Source organism: Haliaeetus albicilla, chromosome 26 (assembly GCF_947461875.1).
Source record: "Haliaeetus albicilla chromosome 26, bHalAlb1.1, whole genome shotgun sequence".
NCBI classification, from domain to species: Eukaryota; Metazoa; Chordata; class Aves; order Accipitriformes; family Accipitridae; genus Haliaeetus; species Haliaeetus albicilla.
The window spans coordinates 19973142-19987676 of NC_091508.1; the positions used below are offsets into that span (position 1 = coordinate 19973142).

The 14535-nt window shown below is 40.6% G+C and overlaps 1 protein-coding gene across 1 annotated transcript in view; it reads left to right on the forward strand.

Annotated features, from left to right (window-relative positions):
- CCDC187 (coiled-coil domain containing 187) overlaps nt 1-14535 on the forward strand; it is a 47062-nt gene that overhangs the window by 27514 nt on the left and 5013 nt on the right. Inside the window, exons 19-31 of the mRNA XM_069771117.1 lie at nt 321-454; nt 968-1113; nt 1248-1435; nt 2391-2478; nt 3280-3456; nt 3550-3728; nt 6853-7037; nt 7600-7712; nt 8241-8409; nt 9360-9481; nt 9742-9869; nt 10458-10537; nt 10991-13893. Of these exons, the coding sequence (XP_069627218.1) occupies nt 321-454; nt 968-1113; nt 1248-1435; nt 2391-2478; nt 3280-3456; nt 3550-3728; nt 6853-7037; nt 7600-7712; nt 8241-8409; nt 9360-9481; nt 9742-9869; nt 10458-10537; nt 10991-13893 (4612 nt within the window). The remainder of the gene's footprint in view (nt 1-320; nt 455-967; nt 1114-1247; nt 1436-2390; nt 2479-3279; nt 3457-3549; nt 3729-6852; nt 7038-7599; nt 7713-8240; nt 8410-9359; nt 9482-9741; nt 9870-10457; nt 10538-10990; nt 13894-14535) is intronic.

Sequence of the window (14535 nt, forward strand, 5' to 3'; positions counted from 1 at the left end):
TTGTGGGAAAATGTAATTTTCCTCATTTTGCTTTACCATTATATACCTTGGCATGAGTGAGAATATTGTATGTGCATGTTTTTATGTTCATTTAAAGTGGCATAGATTGAAGACTTGAGAATTGCTTCTAGAGTCTTATGGGTACAATAACCAGAAAGGCACTTTTGCAAAGGTAAAAATTCCAGTATTGCATAAAAATTAGTACCGTGCTAGTTTGAAAAAGATTCAGCCTCCATGGAAGACTTTGCTATGAAAGCTAGAAATTGAAATAGTATCTCTGACTGCAATAAGAAAATATTTCCTTTCTTTCTTACCTTCAGTAATCAAGAGATGCATTCGCTGAAAGAATCTGCATTGAAGATGGAAAGAGATCACAGTCCAGTGGATCCCAAAATAGTGGCAGAAAGAAAACCTCTGGGAGGAAGGGGTTCATATTGCGCAGTGCTTCAGGAAGGTGAGCACTAAGTTAAAGGATTTGGTGGTATTGGGCAAACGCCACTTTCTAGCATGGCATGAGAAACAGCTCAGCATCCGGGGGCTGGAACACGTAATCACAAATTTCACTAATTTGCTAACTGATTTTGAAGATTTTGACCTAAACATTTATATTCATTATGCATATTTAAACCATAGCAGGCCCCTTTTTTTACTCCCGACCCTTCTACAGAAAATAATCTTGGGGGTTAGTTATAGGCCCCTTTTTTTCCTTTTTTACCTGTTTACCAAGATTTCACTTGATGGTGAGGTTAGTGCTCATAACTTGCTCCTGTAAGTGAACAGCTGTGAGTGACTCTCCTCAGGCTCCTGCTGGGGGCAGCGCGTGGGCTCAGCTGCCCAGTCTTTGCAAAGAAGCCTTGATTTCAGGAACAGATGCTAACTCACATATTATGGGAACCGTTTTTGAGGTCTTTTTCCTTCTGTTACAGAGAAATATTTTACTTACGGTGACTTTAAATCTCCTCCTTAGGATCTCTGCCAGCAGAGCACGGGGAGCTTCTGCACGACCATAAAATGTCGAATCTGTTGTCACCTCCGGTGAATCTGCCCCGTGGGGAGATCTGTGCAGGGGACAACTCTGGAGAGAGCAGTGAACAGGCCAGCTCCGACAGCCAGGTAACATCGGCACTTGTACTAGTGTGGGGGGTGTTTGGTTTTTGGGGGTATTTCTCGGCTTTTAGTCTCCACGTCAAACTTGTCACCCGGACGGCACTTCTCTGATAAACAACAATGCTTTGCTCTGTCCCCAGTGGAGCGAAGTCGGCCGGCACTACGGAGGTTCCAGCACTTTCTGCCGTTTCAGCTTGGCCATGGTGGAGCAGTGTCTGAGGGGAGAAGAGCTGCGAGCTCGACACCAGGCCGCCCTCCTCAAGCTCCGCAAAAAAGCTCTCCGGGAGAAAGCCAGGGCTGAACTGGCCTGGCTGGGCCACCAGAAACGGTGAGGGGGAGACGTGGGCAGGACACCACAGGCCTGCCCTGATGGGGACAGATCCTTCAGCAGGAGGTGAAGGTGCCACTGCCTGCTCAAAGGAAGAAAAACTGTCCTGGCTCAGGGGAAGAGAGCAAATGTAAAATCCTTCTTTTAGAGAATAAGTGCAGGTAAAGCAGAAGGAGAGGAGTCTGGACAGTTTTATTCTCTCCAGAGCACAGTTGAGCTCCCTACTGCAGCCTTCTTCAGGTGTGGTGTGAGCTCCTCCTCAGTGCTGACTGGGCTGGGGGACCATCACGGATGGTGTGAGGCCCTTGGTGCGAGGTGTCCCTCAGCTCTGACTGGGCTGGGGCACTGTGACAGATGGTGTGAGACCCCCTGGCGCAAGGTGTCCCTCAGCGCTGACTGGGCTGAGGCGCCATAGGGGACAGCGTGAGGCCCTTGGTGCAAGGTGTCTCTCAGTGCTGGCTGGGCTGGGGCACCGTCAGGGGTGGTGTGAGGCCCTTGGTGTGAGGTGTCCCTCAGCGCTGACCTGGGCTCAGGCGCTGTCAGGCACAGTGTGAGACCCTTGGTGCAAGGTGTCCCTCAGTGCTGACTGGGCTGAGGCGCCATGAGGGATGGTGTGAGGCCCCTGGTGTGAGGTGTCCCTCAGCGCTGACTGGGCTGGGGCATCATGAGGTACAGTATGAGCTCCACCCTGTGCGCAGTGTCCCTCACCAGTCAGTGCTGTGTATGGAGTGCTTGGGAAAGTGCAGCTCCCTCAGGAGAGGTCCAGGCAATATGGCCCCAGGTGAGATGTCCTCTAAGTCTAGCAGAACTTTCTGCAGAGCCCTTCCATAGCTACTGCTGTTTTTACAGCTGCTTTGAGAGGAGCTTTGCTCCTATCCCTGGTGTTTTCTGAAGAGCATTAAATTAATGGCATTTAATTATCTGATTGTGATCCCCACCCTTCTATGGTCTCCAGCTGCCTGGAAAACCTGCGAGATTGTAAGGGAGCCTCTGCCATGGCCACAAAGCAGCGCAAAATCCTAATGGAGCTGAAACAGGAGCAGGTAATAGTGCAGCAAGAGGAGCTGGATTTCATCTTATAAACAGGGGGAGGTGCCTGGAGCTGCTGGAGCAAGTGGGGTTTGTTTTTTAAAAAATGTCACTGGTGTGACTTCACATGCATTATTCTGCTTTGCTTCCTACATTCAGTGAGGTGGGGGTTTTTGTGCCAAAGTCAGCAGTCTGTAAATCTTGGAGAAAACCCCTCCTCCCCCCTCCCCCCCCGCTACTCCAATGTTATTGTGGATTTTTCTATTTGTGCCACAACAAACAGGTCATATAAAGTAGGTTTCCACTGATTTATGCAGATTTATGCTTCTGATGTTGAAATATATTAAATTAATCTGACAGCTAATTTTATAGTCTCAGTTCTCCTGCTACCGAGAGGAATGCTGGGCTCATAATGACACTCGGTAGTCAGAAAATTTTTTCCTACTCCTTATGTAGCAAAAGTCTCTCCTTTATTTCAAGGAATTCCTATGCAAACCACAAGCATACTGTAGTTTTGAATGACCTGAAGGAAATTTATTTCCAAAGGTCTCGCCGCTCAGACACCCCATCTCTCAGGCAGTGAAATATCCCCTTACCTGCCATTAGTTTTCACAGGTAACCCCCAGTCAGCATTAGTGAAAAATAAAACTGCAAAAATTTTCTTACGAAGAAGGAACAAAACCTGCATATTGAATTTTCAGGATGTTTTGTGAGTAGTATTGCCTTATGTTAAGAAATACTATACATGTTTTTAAGTAGGTCTCTTTTCTCTGTTATCTTAGCTCTCTTACACTTTCTTTTTCTGCTTTGCGTAGGCAGAAATCCAACACCTGCAAAATATCTACAGGGCAGCCCATCAAGAAAGAAAGCTTTTATTAAAGCAGCAAAGAGAAATCTTAATGATGCGGCATTCTACAGCACAAATCCAGGAAAAGCTGCATAATTTGGCTGGGAAGCAAGAGGTTATTAAGTCACAGTCAGTAGATGTCTCGGTAGGTTTTTTGAGTGGATAATAGCTGAAGTCAGAGCTGACATTACAGCTAAGGAACCCAGGTGAAACCTTGTGTGTTACCTTTTCCTTTTAGCTTACAAGGAGCCCAGCAACTGAAGACGCAATAAAGCTGAAGACAGTGAGACTCATTTCTAGCCCAAAGTTATATTCCTCTTCAGCAGAGTCTACAGCCCATCCAGAAAGGCCTGATCTGTCAGGGAATAGAGAGAGTTGTGTCCAGCTAAAGAATAAACAAAGCAAGAAATATGAGGGGTAAGTAAAACCCTTTCCACAGTGATAGGTGAAGATAAGAAATCAATCCAGTGGAGAAGATGGAAGCAGTTACGTCCGAGATAATTGTGTGAGCTTTAAATGCTCCCAAGAGTGAGTTTTATAATGATGTTTTGAAAACCTCTGTGTTCAAGCAGTTGATGCATCAAGATCACTACCTGTCATTCTGACCAGTATTGCCTCATTGTTTATCTGTGTCCTCCATATGCCCAGCCTACCATCTGGTATCCAGAATGGTAAGCTCCTCAGGGCAGGGACCAGCTTATTGGAAGATACGTGAACAGCATCAAGTAAACTAAGGTGTCTGGATCCATAGCTGGAGATGCTTTCCATACCACTTACTAAATTCTTCAGGCAGAATACATTCATTGGCTTAATATATCAATAAGAAATAGTGTATTTATTTCAGATTTTTCCATTCTTTAGAGAGAAGTACCCTTCTGTGCAGGGGGGAGAAGCGTTTTAAGTGAAATCTTGAATTTTACCAGAAAGTTACAGGGAGTTACATTGTGATCTCAGTACATTTGCATGTCACAAATATTAACTTCTTCAGTAGAACTAGCTAAATCTGAGCCTTAATCCTGAAATTTAGAGAGTTTGTTTATATATCTCTGTGTCTCTAGACACATATATGTAATCATGTTATCACTAGAAGTTGGACAAGTCTGTTTCATGCTGAAAGAAGCCATGTTGGTCTGCCATCAAAAGCTTATTGCCTGTGGAAGGGGCTGCACTGGGCAATAAACTGTTTAATCCTGTGTGCAAAAAGTAGCATAAGATTTGTTCCCTAAGCAGTTGTGCTTTCATTAGAATGGCTCTATGCTCTTGTATTCAGTGTCACAATCCTCTGTGCTTTAAAAAAGGAAGTCCTTGCAGGCTTTATATACTAATTTTAAACTCTGTGGTTTTGTGTAAGCAGGTAAACATATTTCACTGTGATTATTTACACTATAAAATGTTAAGCAGTGTTATCTAAGTCTGTGGGACTGGGGCCTGTCACTGCAATGTTAGGAACAACTGTAGCTTTGACATCAGACCGAACTAAGACAATTTACATAGCATTAATAACCAGGATATTTTTTTTAATGATTTCACACAACTGCTAATGATAGTTCACATTTCCATGGTGGCTTTTAACTACAAACTCAAAACACTTACAACTATATATTAATTAGACTTCAAAATACCCATACAGAATGAGTAGAAATTTATTGATTTAATTGGTGGAATTCACTCCTTTGTCATCCTCTGGCTCTAAGCCTATGTATCACTTAATCCCTCAGAGCAGGTTAGTGTTTCACTTAGGATTTAACCACAGAAGGCTTTTGTACTACACAGGGCTCAACTTTATGCTTAAATTCAAGCGTCGAGGTGTCATGTGAAATGTCCAGTCAGATGTAATTCAGGACTTCAGTCAGGCTGCTCTAAGAAAGCGCTGTATCCCCAGCATCCCTGTTTGCTTCCCGCTGAGCTGGCGGAGCTGAGCAGTGCAGATGAGCACCCAGCAGTATCCACACTTCTCAGAACAGCAGTCTTCCAAAGCAGGCTCAGATGAACAAAAATCTAGTTTGTTTCAGGAAAAAAAATGCAGTTAAAGACAAATATATACCTATATGAATTAAAAAAAAACAAACACCTTTCATTCAGTGTTACCCAGCCCGTTAGCAGACTGGTGAGTCAGGTTTGTGCATTTACTTAAGTCCCCACAGGGAAAGGCTTTCAAATAAATCCCTGCATGGAGCTGATCTATAATTCATGGTGTTATTGATTACAAGTTGCAGAAATCTTTAAAAGGTTTCTTGGCTGTGCTTTCACTTCTTATTACTGACAAGCCTGCTCATAGTAGAACAGTGAATATTAGCGTCAGTCTAGAGCAGACAGGGAGGGCCTGGTGGAACTTGCAAAGCACCCAAACTCTGGCTGCTGTGTGATTGTGTATAGATCTCTGTCCTATATAAGAGTGCAGAGTGGTAATTGTGCTATCTATCCACCAGTGCAGGTATGTTCATGTTTTATACTGATCAGGAAGATGGTTAATAAGCAGGGCTGTAAGGGGATGGAAAGGGTTGGGAAATACTTTTAAAAATGAAAGCAAACTGAAATAATAAATAAATTGCCAACATGCAGAAAAAGCTGCTGGTTTGAGGTTTTGCTAATAGATGTTAAATACTAGAAACAAGGAATACAGAAACTTGTAATGATTATAAATGGACAAGCTTTTAGCTAAGAATTGGGAATACATCTTCTGAACTGGGATACTTATTTTTAAGTCCTTAAACGTTAGTGGTATTGAATGCTATATAGGCCTGGGTTTTTTGCATTTAAAAAAAATTAAATAGGGAATTAGCTTCTAGACACTGTCATATTGTTAATTTTAATCTATGCAAGAACATATTTAACATTATAAACTGTTATTACAGTAAACAAACCAAAAATTAAAAAAAAAAACCAAAACCCCAAAAAAAAACCAAAAACACCAAACCAAAAGCCCACATGTAGATCGCTGCTTTTTCTGGACAGAATAACTTACTCAGCTGTGTATTCTAGAACTTGTACCACTAATGGAAAAGCCTGTGAGTATGAATTGTGTTGTCTTGTGCTCTTGCAGTAAGGAGACTGTTTAGAAAATTTGAAGTCACCATTGAAATCTGTATCTAATGTGCCAAATGTCCATAAGGTTGCAATGCTGTATTTAAAGTGGAAAATTTAATGAGATCTGTTGGAAACTGATATAGTATCATTGATTGGAAATGGATGAGGCATACAGGTTCAGAGTTTGACCCTGGATTTGCCTTTTCAGTGCTGATGATTTCTTCAGTCTCCTCCTATTCTTGTCTATGAAGATTAGTAACCTGACTACATAAAATACAGTATCAAGCGAGAGGGAGGGGAATGGAGAAAAAAAATACATGATCTGGGGTGCTTCTGGCTTTACTAATTTGCTGGTTTATAAACCTATGTGCATGTGAGCACTCTACAGGTACTATCAAGCACTACCAGAAGCATTTAATTCATACCTTTATTGACTTCATATAGATTTGTCATGATTAACTTGGGAACATGAAAACAACTCCCAATCATTAATTCCTTGTCTAACTGTTTACAGCTTTTCTTCTGAGAACAAGAAAACACCGGTACAGTACCAGAAACAGGCAGAGGAGTCCCCAAGTTTGGAGCAGTCCCTTGCTGTGCAAGGTCCTGATGTGTCTGAGATGGTGGCTGAGAAAATGTGTGGTGCTACTAGTCAAACCACAGGCTGGGTCTTTATGATTAAAGATTGCAGAAACACAGGTACCCAATAAAGACGACGTCTGTAGCAAACCATGTTTGTGACCACTTAGTCAAACTGAATGACTTAGGGCAAAAGTTGAAGTCTCAGCTGTTCTTTGGAGCAGTTCAAATGATCTTTCAGAAGAGGACTGTCAAGCTAATTAGCCCATGAGAGAGAACTTGTAATGTTGGTATGTTCCTTGGTTACCTTCAGCGTGGGTTTTGGTACCAGGATCTGTTCAGGATTAGCAAGAAGAAGGTGTAACAAAGGTGTAAGTTGTTTTGTTGACGTAGCAGCTATGCATAGATGAAGAAAGAAAGAGCACAGATATTTCTGGAAGTGAGCTTTAAAGTTGCTACTGTGTAACTGGATGGTAGGTAAGGTAATGATTGGATAAATAAGGTCATTGGTCCTTTCAGCTTCCGTTGGTGTGACAAGGAACGTGTAGGGCAAAACTAAGTTACTCAAACTATAAATATCTTTAAATAAGCCTTTTTGACTGAGCTAAACAAAAAGCTATAGTCAAGTTATTCATGGAAAAAAATGCAGTATTGGAAACTTGTAACTTCTTGTACCTTTCAGAGCTTAATGCTCAGGATCATGTTTTATTACCTCTGGAACATGCAAATTCAGCTAGAACGGATGAACCTATACCCACACCCATTACAAGAGAAGGCAGAAAGTGTGCATTTCTGGTAAGGATCACTTCTGGAATTCCATTTCTGCCTAAAGAAATGGTGCCCCAGGTTATACTTGCCTTAAGATGGAACCAGCACAAGACTTATTTGGCAGTTATGAACATCAAGTAGAAATCAGTCTTGTGTGTTAGTTATGTGCACTTCACTTAAAGACTAAGTTTTGACATGGGCTGGTTTACCACAACTTTCCTGCCCCTTCCATTTTGTCTGTTGTTAACTGGTGACAATGTGTTTAAGCCATCTCCTGTGGGTAAGTGCCGTGCTGCTCCAGGAGAAACTAAACCTGTCCCTGGAGCAGTAAACTATTATTTGCCCATAGCAGCTGCAGGGGCTAGTCCCTTTCCTATTTCTTACATCAGTGACACAGCCCCAACGTGGGTATATATGCACTGGAGTCCATGTGTGCTTATGTATATCTTAGTGTGAACATGTAGATTTAATCTCTGATCTCTTAACTATTCTTTCTGCCAGCAAAGTCCTTTTCCCTTAAGACATTAACTCTGCCTCTTAATATTTACATTCTAGGAATCTGTTCTGGAGGAAAAGGTACTTATTTCAAACCCAAAGATAGATCCTAAAGACAATGAAGATATTAATCCATGCGACAGCAAGTTCACAGTGAAAGGCTTGGAGATGCTTTCTACTTTGTGTAACTTATGCCTGGTTCAGGCAGAAAATACTCTTCAAGGAACTGGTAAATCATATTTAATGCTATTATGTCCAATCTGTTTCAACCACTTCAATCAAACTTTAATCCAGACAGAAAGAGAGACAATATTCTCATTTATTACCTAAGTGTCTTGCTCACTATACCCAATATATAAATCACTGCCAGGAAAGATGGTGGAGATCTCTCAAAGGTTTATTATGAGATATGATTATACTGCTTCCTCAGAACAAAATCATAACTTATTCTGATTGTGTCATTAACAATTTACTCTCTTTTGAGGCATTTTTAAAATAATTTAAGGGTGTTCTTTTTAAAAGAACATAGATCAGTTGAAGATAGACTTCAACAGGACATGCTGGAGTTATTTTTGTTTCCAGGTTTTATCCTCAGTTCATATTTCTTGTTCTCAGTAGGACATATAAAAAATAAAACTGGCTGTTTATATATGAGCCAGTTTTATCATTTACGTAGTTCTGAGTATGCATAATCTCTGTATTATAAATATTTACATATTGTGGCAATATTTTGTATTTGTGTTGCCCTTCTAATGAACTATCTTTCTGCATTTATTCCTAGATACCATAGTGAGGGAGACTATAGATTTGTGTAACTACGACTTAAACAGTGGTCTTGATAGAAATTTGGCATAGGCTGCACCCTAACTAAATTCTCAAGCCTAGCTTTGAGCATGTGGATGTCAAATTGTCTGAAATAAATCCTGTCCTTCAGGCAAAGAGAGACTTTTCCATGGACTTCAGTGGACCACACTTTCACCATTAGCATTTTGACTTCATTTTTTATATTTGGCAAGGAGTCTTGTGCTGTTTCATAACCTAGAGCGTCAGAGCATAGACACTGCCATAAAATCTAGTAGCAAGCCTTAGATCCTTGTAGTCATGGCTACTTTGTGGGACTGAGATTAAAAAAAAACCACCTGTATTTGCCTTCTGTGATTAATAATCTGTGTATTTCAGGTGATGCTACATCATCCTTAGAAGATCTAGAAAAAGAGTCTCTGATAGTGGAGAAAGCAGACAAGGAGCAGAGAAGTTATAAAATTCTAAGAGAAGACCAGGACCCCTGCAATCTGTTTCAGGCCTGTGGCAAGCTTATAATTTTTCTGAACTGGGTTTTTCTCACAAAAATTTTCAACAGAAGAAATCCTCAGTATTAGCTGTCATGGAGATACTGTGCTTGGAACTCAGATTGCAGGCAGAGAAGCTGAAGTTGTATTGAGGTTTTGTTGTACCATGTTAAAATATTACCCTTAAGTCTGGGGGAAGTCCAGTAGCAATTCACTGTATATTCAGTGATTTTTTTTTTATATATTTTTTTTTTTGATCACACTCTCTGCAGGCTGGGAAAAGGAAGAAAGCTCTTTCTGATGATGATGAAGATGAGGAAAGAAGATCAACACTGATTTCAAATGAAGCTACATTAGTGAAAAGCTGGTTAAGAAAAGAAAAGTCATCAGAAGAACAGAGGTACTGTATCTGTCAAGGCTGAAACCTTCAGTCCTATCTCCTGATTCTCTTTCTGATATGTCAAACCTTGCTCTGCTTGTTTTATGCCCATGGTTGTGGTCCTCTTGTGGAAAGAGGAGACAGACCTGAATTATGTTAGTCTGGGATTTTTTTGTCTTGTATACCTTAAAAGAACCCAAACAAACAATAACACCTCCCCCCCCCACCCCCCCCCAAAAAAAACCAAAACCAAACAAACCCAAAACCCAAACCAAAAAAACTCCTTTTATAAAAGTTTGACAATACTTGTCACATTCATCAAACATTGCCTGCCAAGTTTTCTTAGGCGATCTAGTTCTTTGGAGTCAGTTGAAGGGGTGTTGAAATCTGTTTTTGCGGGGGGGGGGGGGGGGGAGGGATTGTCTTCAGAAGGCTTTGGACTAGACAGAAAGCATCTGAAGTAACAGTTAAAACACTTTGCATTATGCTGTCTGTAGGTAGCTAATACACCCAAAGAAATTTAATGTTCTAGTCAACATTCTTGAATGACAGTGCATACCATATGCTTCATAATTTCAGTTTAATCCAACTATAATGTTGTATTTTCAGATTTAGCACAGACTCTGAGGGAAAACTGGAAATCACACACATAGATGAAAAAGCACATTCTGAAATGCATTTGTCAGAAGGTAAGAAATACCTTTTCCCAGTAGGGTTTTTGTAGTTATTTAATATACAGTCTGCATAACGGCTCTTCCTGGAGTTTGTCCATAGAGGATAATAGCCTACTACTTGTACCAGGTAGGGAAGCTACTTATTGGGCTAAAATAATAGAGATCTTAATGAAAATCCTGCATTCAAGCTCTTCTGATCAGCTACATTGGACACTTGTATTTGCTTGTTTATTGAGTTCCTCATCTTTATTTGATAAATCTGATTTTTTTTTTCTTTTTTTGTACAATGATATTAAAAATAGTCCCAATCTTGACTGTGTATTTAATGCTACTGTCTTCTGAATGCAATTTACAGCTGAGGATTACTGGATTTGAATCTTAAGTTACCTGTAAGCAACCTCTTCTATAAAATATTTTTTTCTGAAATGCTGGGTTTTTAAAAAAAAAAAATTCTTTTAAATGTTCCAGTTAAAGAAGTGGAAGTGCCTGTCCCTTATGAGATCCATCAGGTGGATGGTAGTCAGTGTTTGAAGCATATGGACCATATTTCTTATGAAGATTTTGATGAAGAACTAAATTTTAAAGCATTTTCTGAAGGATTAGCTTCCACTGAATCATCATCCAAGTCAAACAAATTCTCTCTGAGATGTGAAAGTGCCAAATCAGACTCTTCACTCCCAGAATTTCAGAAAGTGTCTGCATTTTGGATTGACATCTTGGAAAGCTCCGTTTCAGACTCTGAATTAGAGCTGAAAAATGGAGAGGACACAGATGTCAATATCCCAGAAGAGTTTGTCTATGACAATGGTGATGCATTTCCTAATGTTTCAAAAGAGATGCTAATAGCAATAAGTAATGGAAAGGAAACATTACCTAGTGACAAACATGATGAACATGAAGTGCCCAAAGATGACAGCACTGAGACTTCATCACACTCCCAGAAATACCCCGGAGATGTTTCAGATCATGGCTGCACTGATAATTTGCTTGCTTTCATTCCATCAGACAAAGCAAATGCATTCAAAACAAAGTCGGCAGATTCCTCCCAATCTGATAACCCTGCCAAGGGAATGGATAAGTCACATCCGGATGGCTCAGAAAACCACAGTAGAAACAAAACCTGTTCTCAGGAGATCACAAAACAGGGTGAAGATGCAGTTGCCAGTTCTTCATGCAGGAATGATATTTACTCACCTAAGATCTATGAACAGCAGAAATCTAGTTCTACAACTAGCAGAGTGAAAAAGGATGGTGGAATTAACAGTTTATTTGTGGATCAAAATAGAGACCTAATGGGGTTTCCGCTGACAGGTTCTTTGAAATATCTAGATTTGGCTACTGACCAACTTGGGAACACTGTCTCTTTTCCACCTGACAAAGATACTACAAATAACAAACTATTAGCATGCCTAACTTCAAGAAACTTCTCAGTTTCAGGAGGCAAAAAGAATCATGCACAGTTTTTGAACAAGAGACTCGCATCCAACAAACTCAGTGAGATTGTATCTCTGTCCACATCCATGCCAGGAATTTCTGAGGAAGTCCATATGGAAAACAATTCATTTGAGCCTTTGCAAAGGGTGGCGACAGGAAATCAAAATAACTCAACAACTGAAAAGGAAGCCATAAAGGAAGCAAGGAGGGGACTGTTTTCTTCTGTCTCCTCAAAAAAGCAATTGTTTCAAGCTGAGAACTGCTTTTCCAAAGGTGAAGATGATACAATTTTTATTAGTGATGAGGGTCTACCTCCAACTGATGAGGATACCTTGTCAGAAATACTGTCTCCTGTTGATGAAGTATTGTCCTATGGAAGTGCTGACTTGCCATCCTCTAGTAAAAAGGATTTGTCATTTCCAAGTGAAGATCTTCCTCCTCCCCCTTTAGGTGCAGATGCAATGAAAAATGATGATTCTACATTCAGTATGGATGATTTCCCATCTCCACCAGAACAAATGACAGTCTCAGAGACTAGACAGTGTATGGATGAAGATGTATCACTGAAAATGGATGCATTACACCCATTACCTGATAACTCTGTGCCTGAAGAATTTCCCCTGCTCAATCAAGAGACAACTGATGCTGTTTCAACTGAGGATGGTAGTGTCTCAGAACAACCTTTAGTTAAAGATATTTCCAGTGCAAAGGAGGGCTTATTAGAATACCAACAAGGAGAACATGAGACACCTTTGCAGCATTTGGAGTTTCTGCCTGTGTCAAATCCTATTTCTTCTGGTCAGGCCAGTAAAAGTCCTGACTTCACAATGAAACAATGCAAACCATACTTAACACTGCCCAAAGCTGAGGAGGACAGTGATGACCCATTATTATCATTTGAAATTGGGGACAGAGTGTTAGTAAAACAGACCCAACCTGGAACCCTCATGTTCAAAGGACGGACTTATTTTGATAGTGGCCATTGGGCTGGTGTTGCACTTGACAAAGCTGAAGGTGATAATGCTGGAACTTACAAAGGGGTGAAGTATTTTGAGTGTGCTCAGCAGTGTGGTATCTTTGTCAGACCTGATGAGATTTCACACCTGTTGGGGACTAATGAAAATGGTTCCAATTACACTGGGGATGAAGACTCTGACTCCTATGATGATGAATCCTTCAAAGGAGACTGCAAATACTCTGAAGATGATAAGCAGGGAGGAGGGCTTACAAAGCAGAAACCAGAAGACAAAAACAGTGCAGGAGGATCAGAAGTGAAAGAAAACCAGTCTAGGTTACACAGGGCCTTGCTGTCTGGAAAAGGGCAAAAGCTTCCGCATTCTGACCGGTGTAAGTGTAATGAATTCCTCTGTCAAAATAACTTAACATGCTTGGGATCAGATAAAGAAAAACCAGGACTGACACAAATAAAACAAAGGATACTTGCAGATGTGCTTCCAATGAAAAGTCAGACTGGTAACACAGATGAGGTAAACACAAGCAGAAATATTTGTTGCGTGGTAGAGGATCAGAAAAGAAATAAACTTGCTGATGATATTGCAAGTGAACTCGGTAAAAAACTTCTGTTTGATACTTTAATTGCATTTTCTGAAACAGCTCAACACAAATATAAAAGTGCCTTTGAAAAAGACGTGATGAATAATGGCAAAGGCCTAAGACAAGAAGACAATCAGAAACTGTTTCTACTCAAAGAAAAATCAGTTGCTATCTTATCTGAACAATCAGCAAAGGTTTCTGATGTTTTACTGTGTGATTTTGATACGCTTAGCATTCATGGTTGTCACACAGTAGCAGAAAGAATTGTAACTAAATTTGTAGATGATGCAGTTAAAGAATATAAGAAGATAAAAAGAAAACATGGATCAAAAGCAGACAAGATATTTCATTCATCTTCGGAGACTTCTCCAACCACTTTGCCAGTAAGTACAGTGAGAAAGTTTTTGTCTAAAGTGTTGGACCTGAAATTGGGTCTACACAGGCAAGCATTTGTGTTGTCCAGTTGTTTTTCATCACCCATAAAAATTATATCATGTCAACATTTGGAACCAGATTGCTCACTTAATCTGACCCATTCCTCATTTAAGGAATTATCCTGCAGCCAGTGGCTAGCATGTGTTTGGGGGGACAAGGATGAGCAGAGCACGGGGATAATGACTACAGCTAGTCCAAACAAAGCAAATGGAACTTTTTTGTTGGAATTTGTCAGTTAGTCAAAACTGATAAATCTGCACAAACTTAAATTTTTTTATTAATTTCAGGGCAAACCTTGACACCTGTCAGCTCATCTGCCTGACTCCTTTGTAGCTCCTGGCTGTGAGACCTTCAGCTTTCTAATTCTGTCTTAGCTCTGCAGGCAGCTTCTAGTAAAGTCAAGGCTCTCAGAGCTGCCGGACTCTCACTTTTCTTTCAGCCCCCTGGGAGACTGGAACCCCAAATGAAATGGAAGCTTTTGATGCCTGCTGCTTCCAGTCCCACAGTGCCTAGTTTTTACTTCTGAAATAGTCCATCAGGAAGTACTACCACAGAAAGCTGAAAAAAAGAAAAGTTTTGCTTTGGGGGGT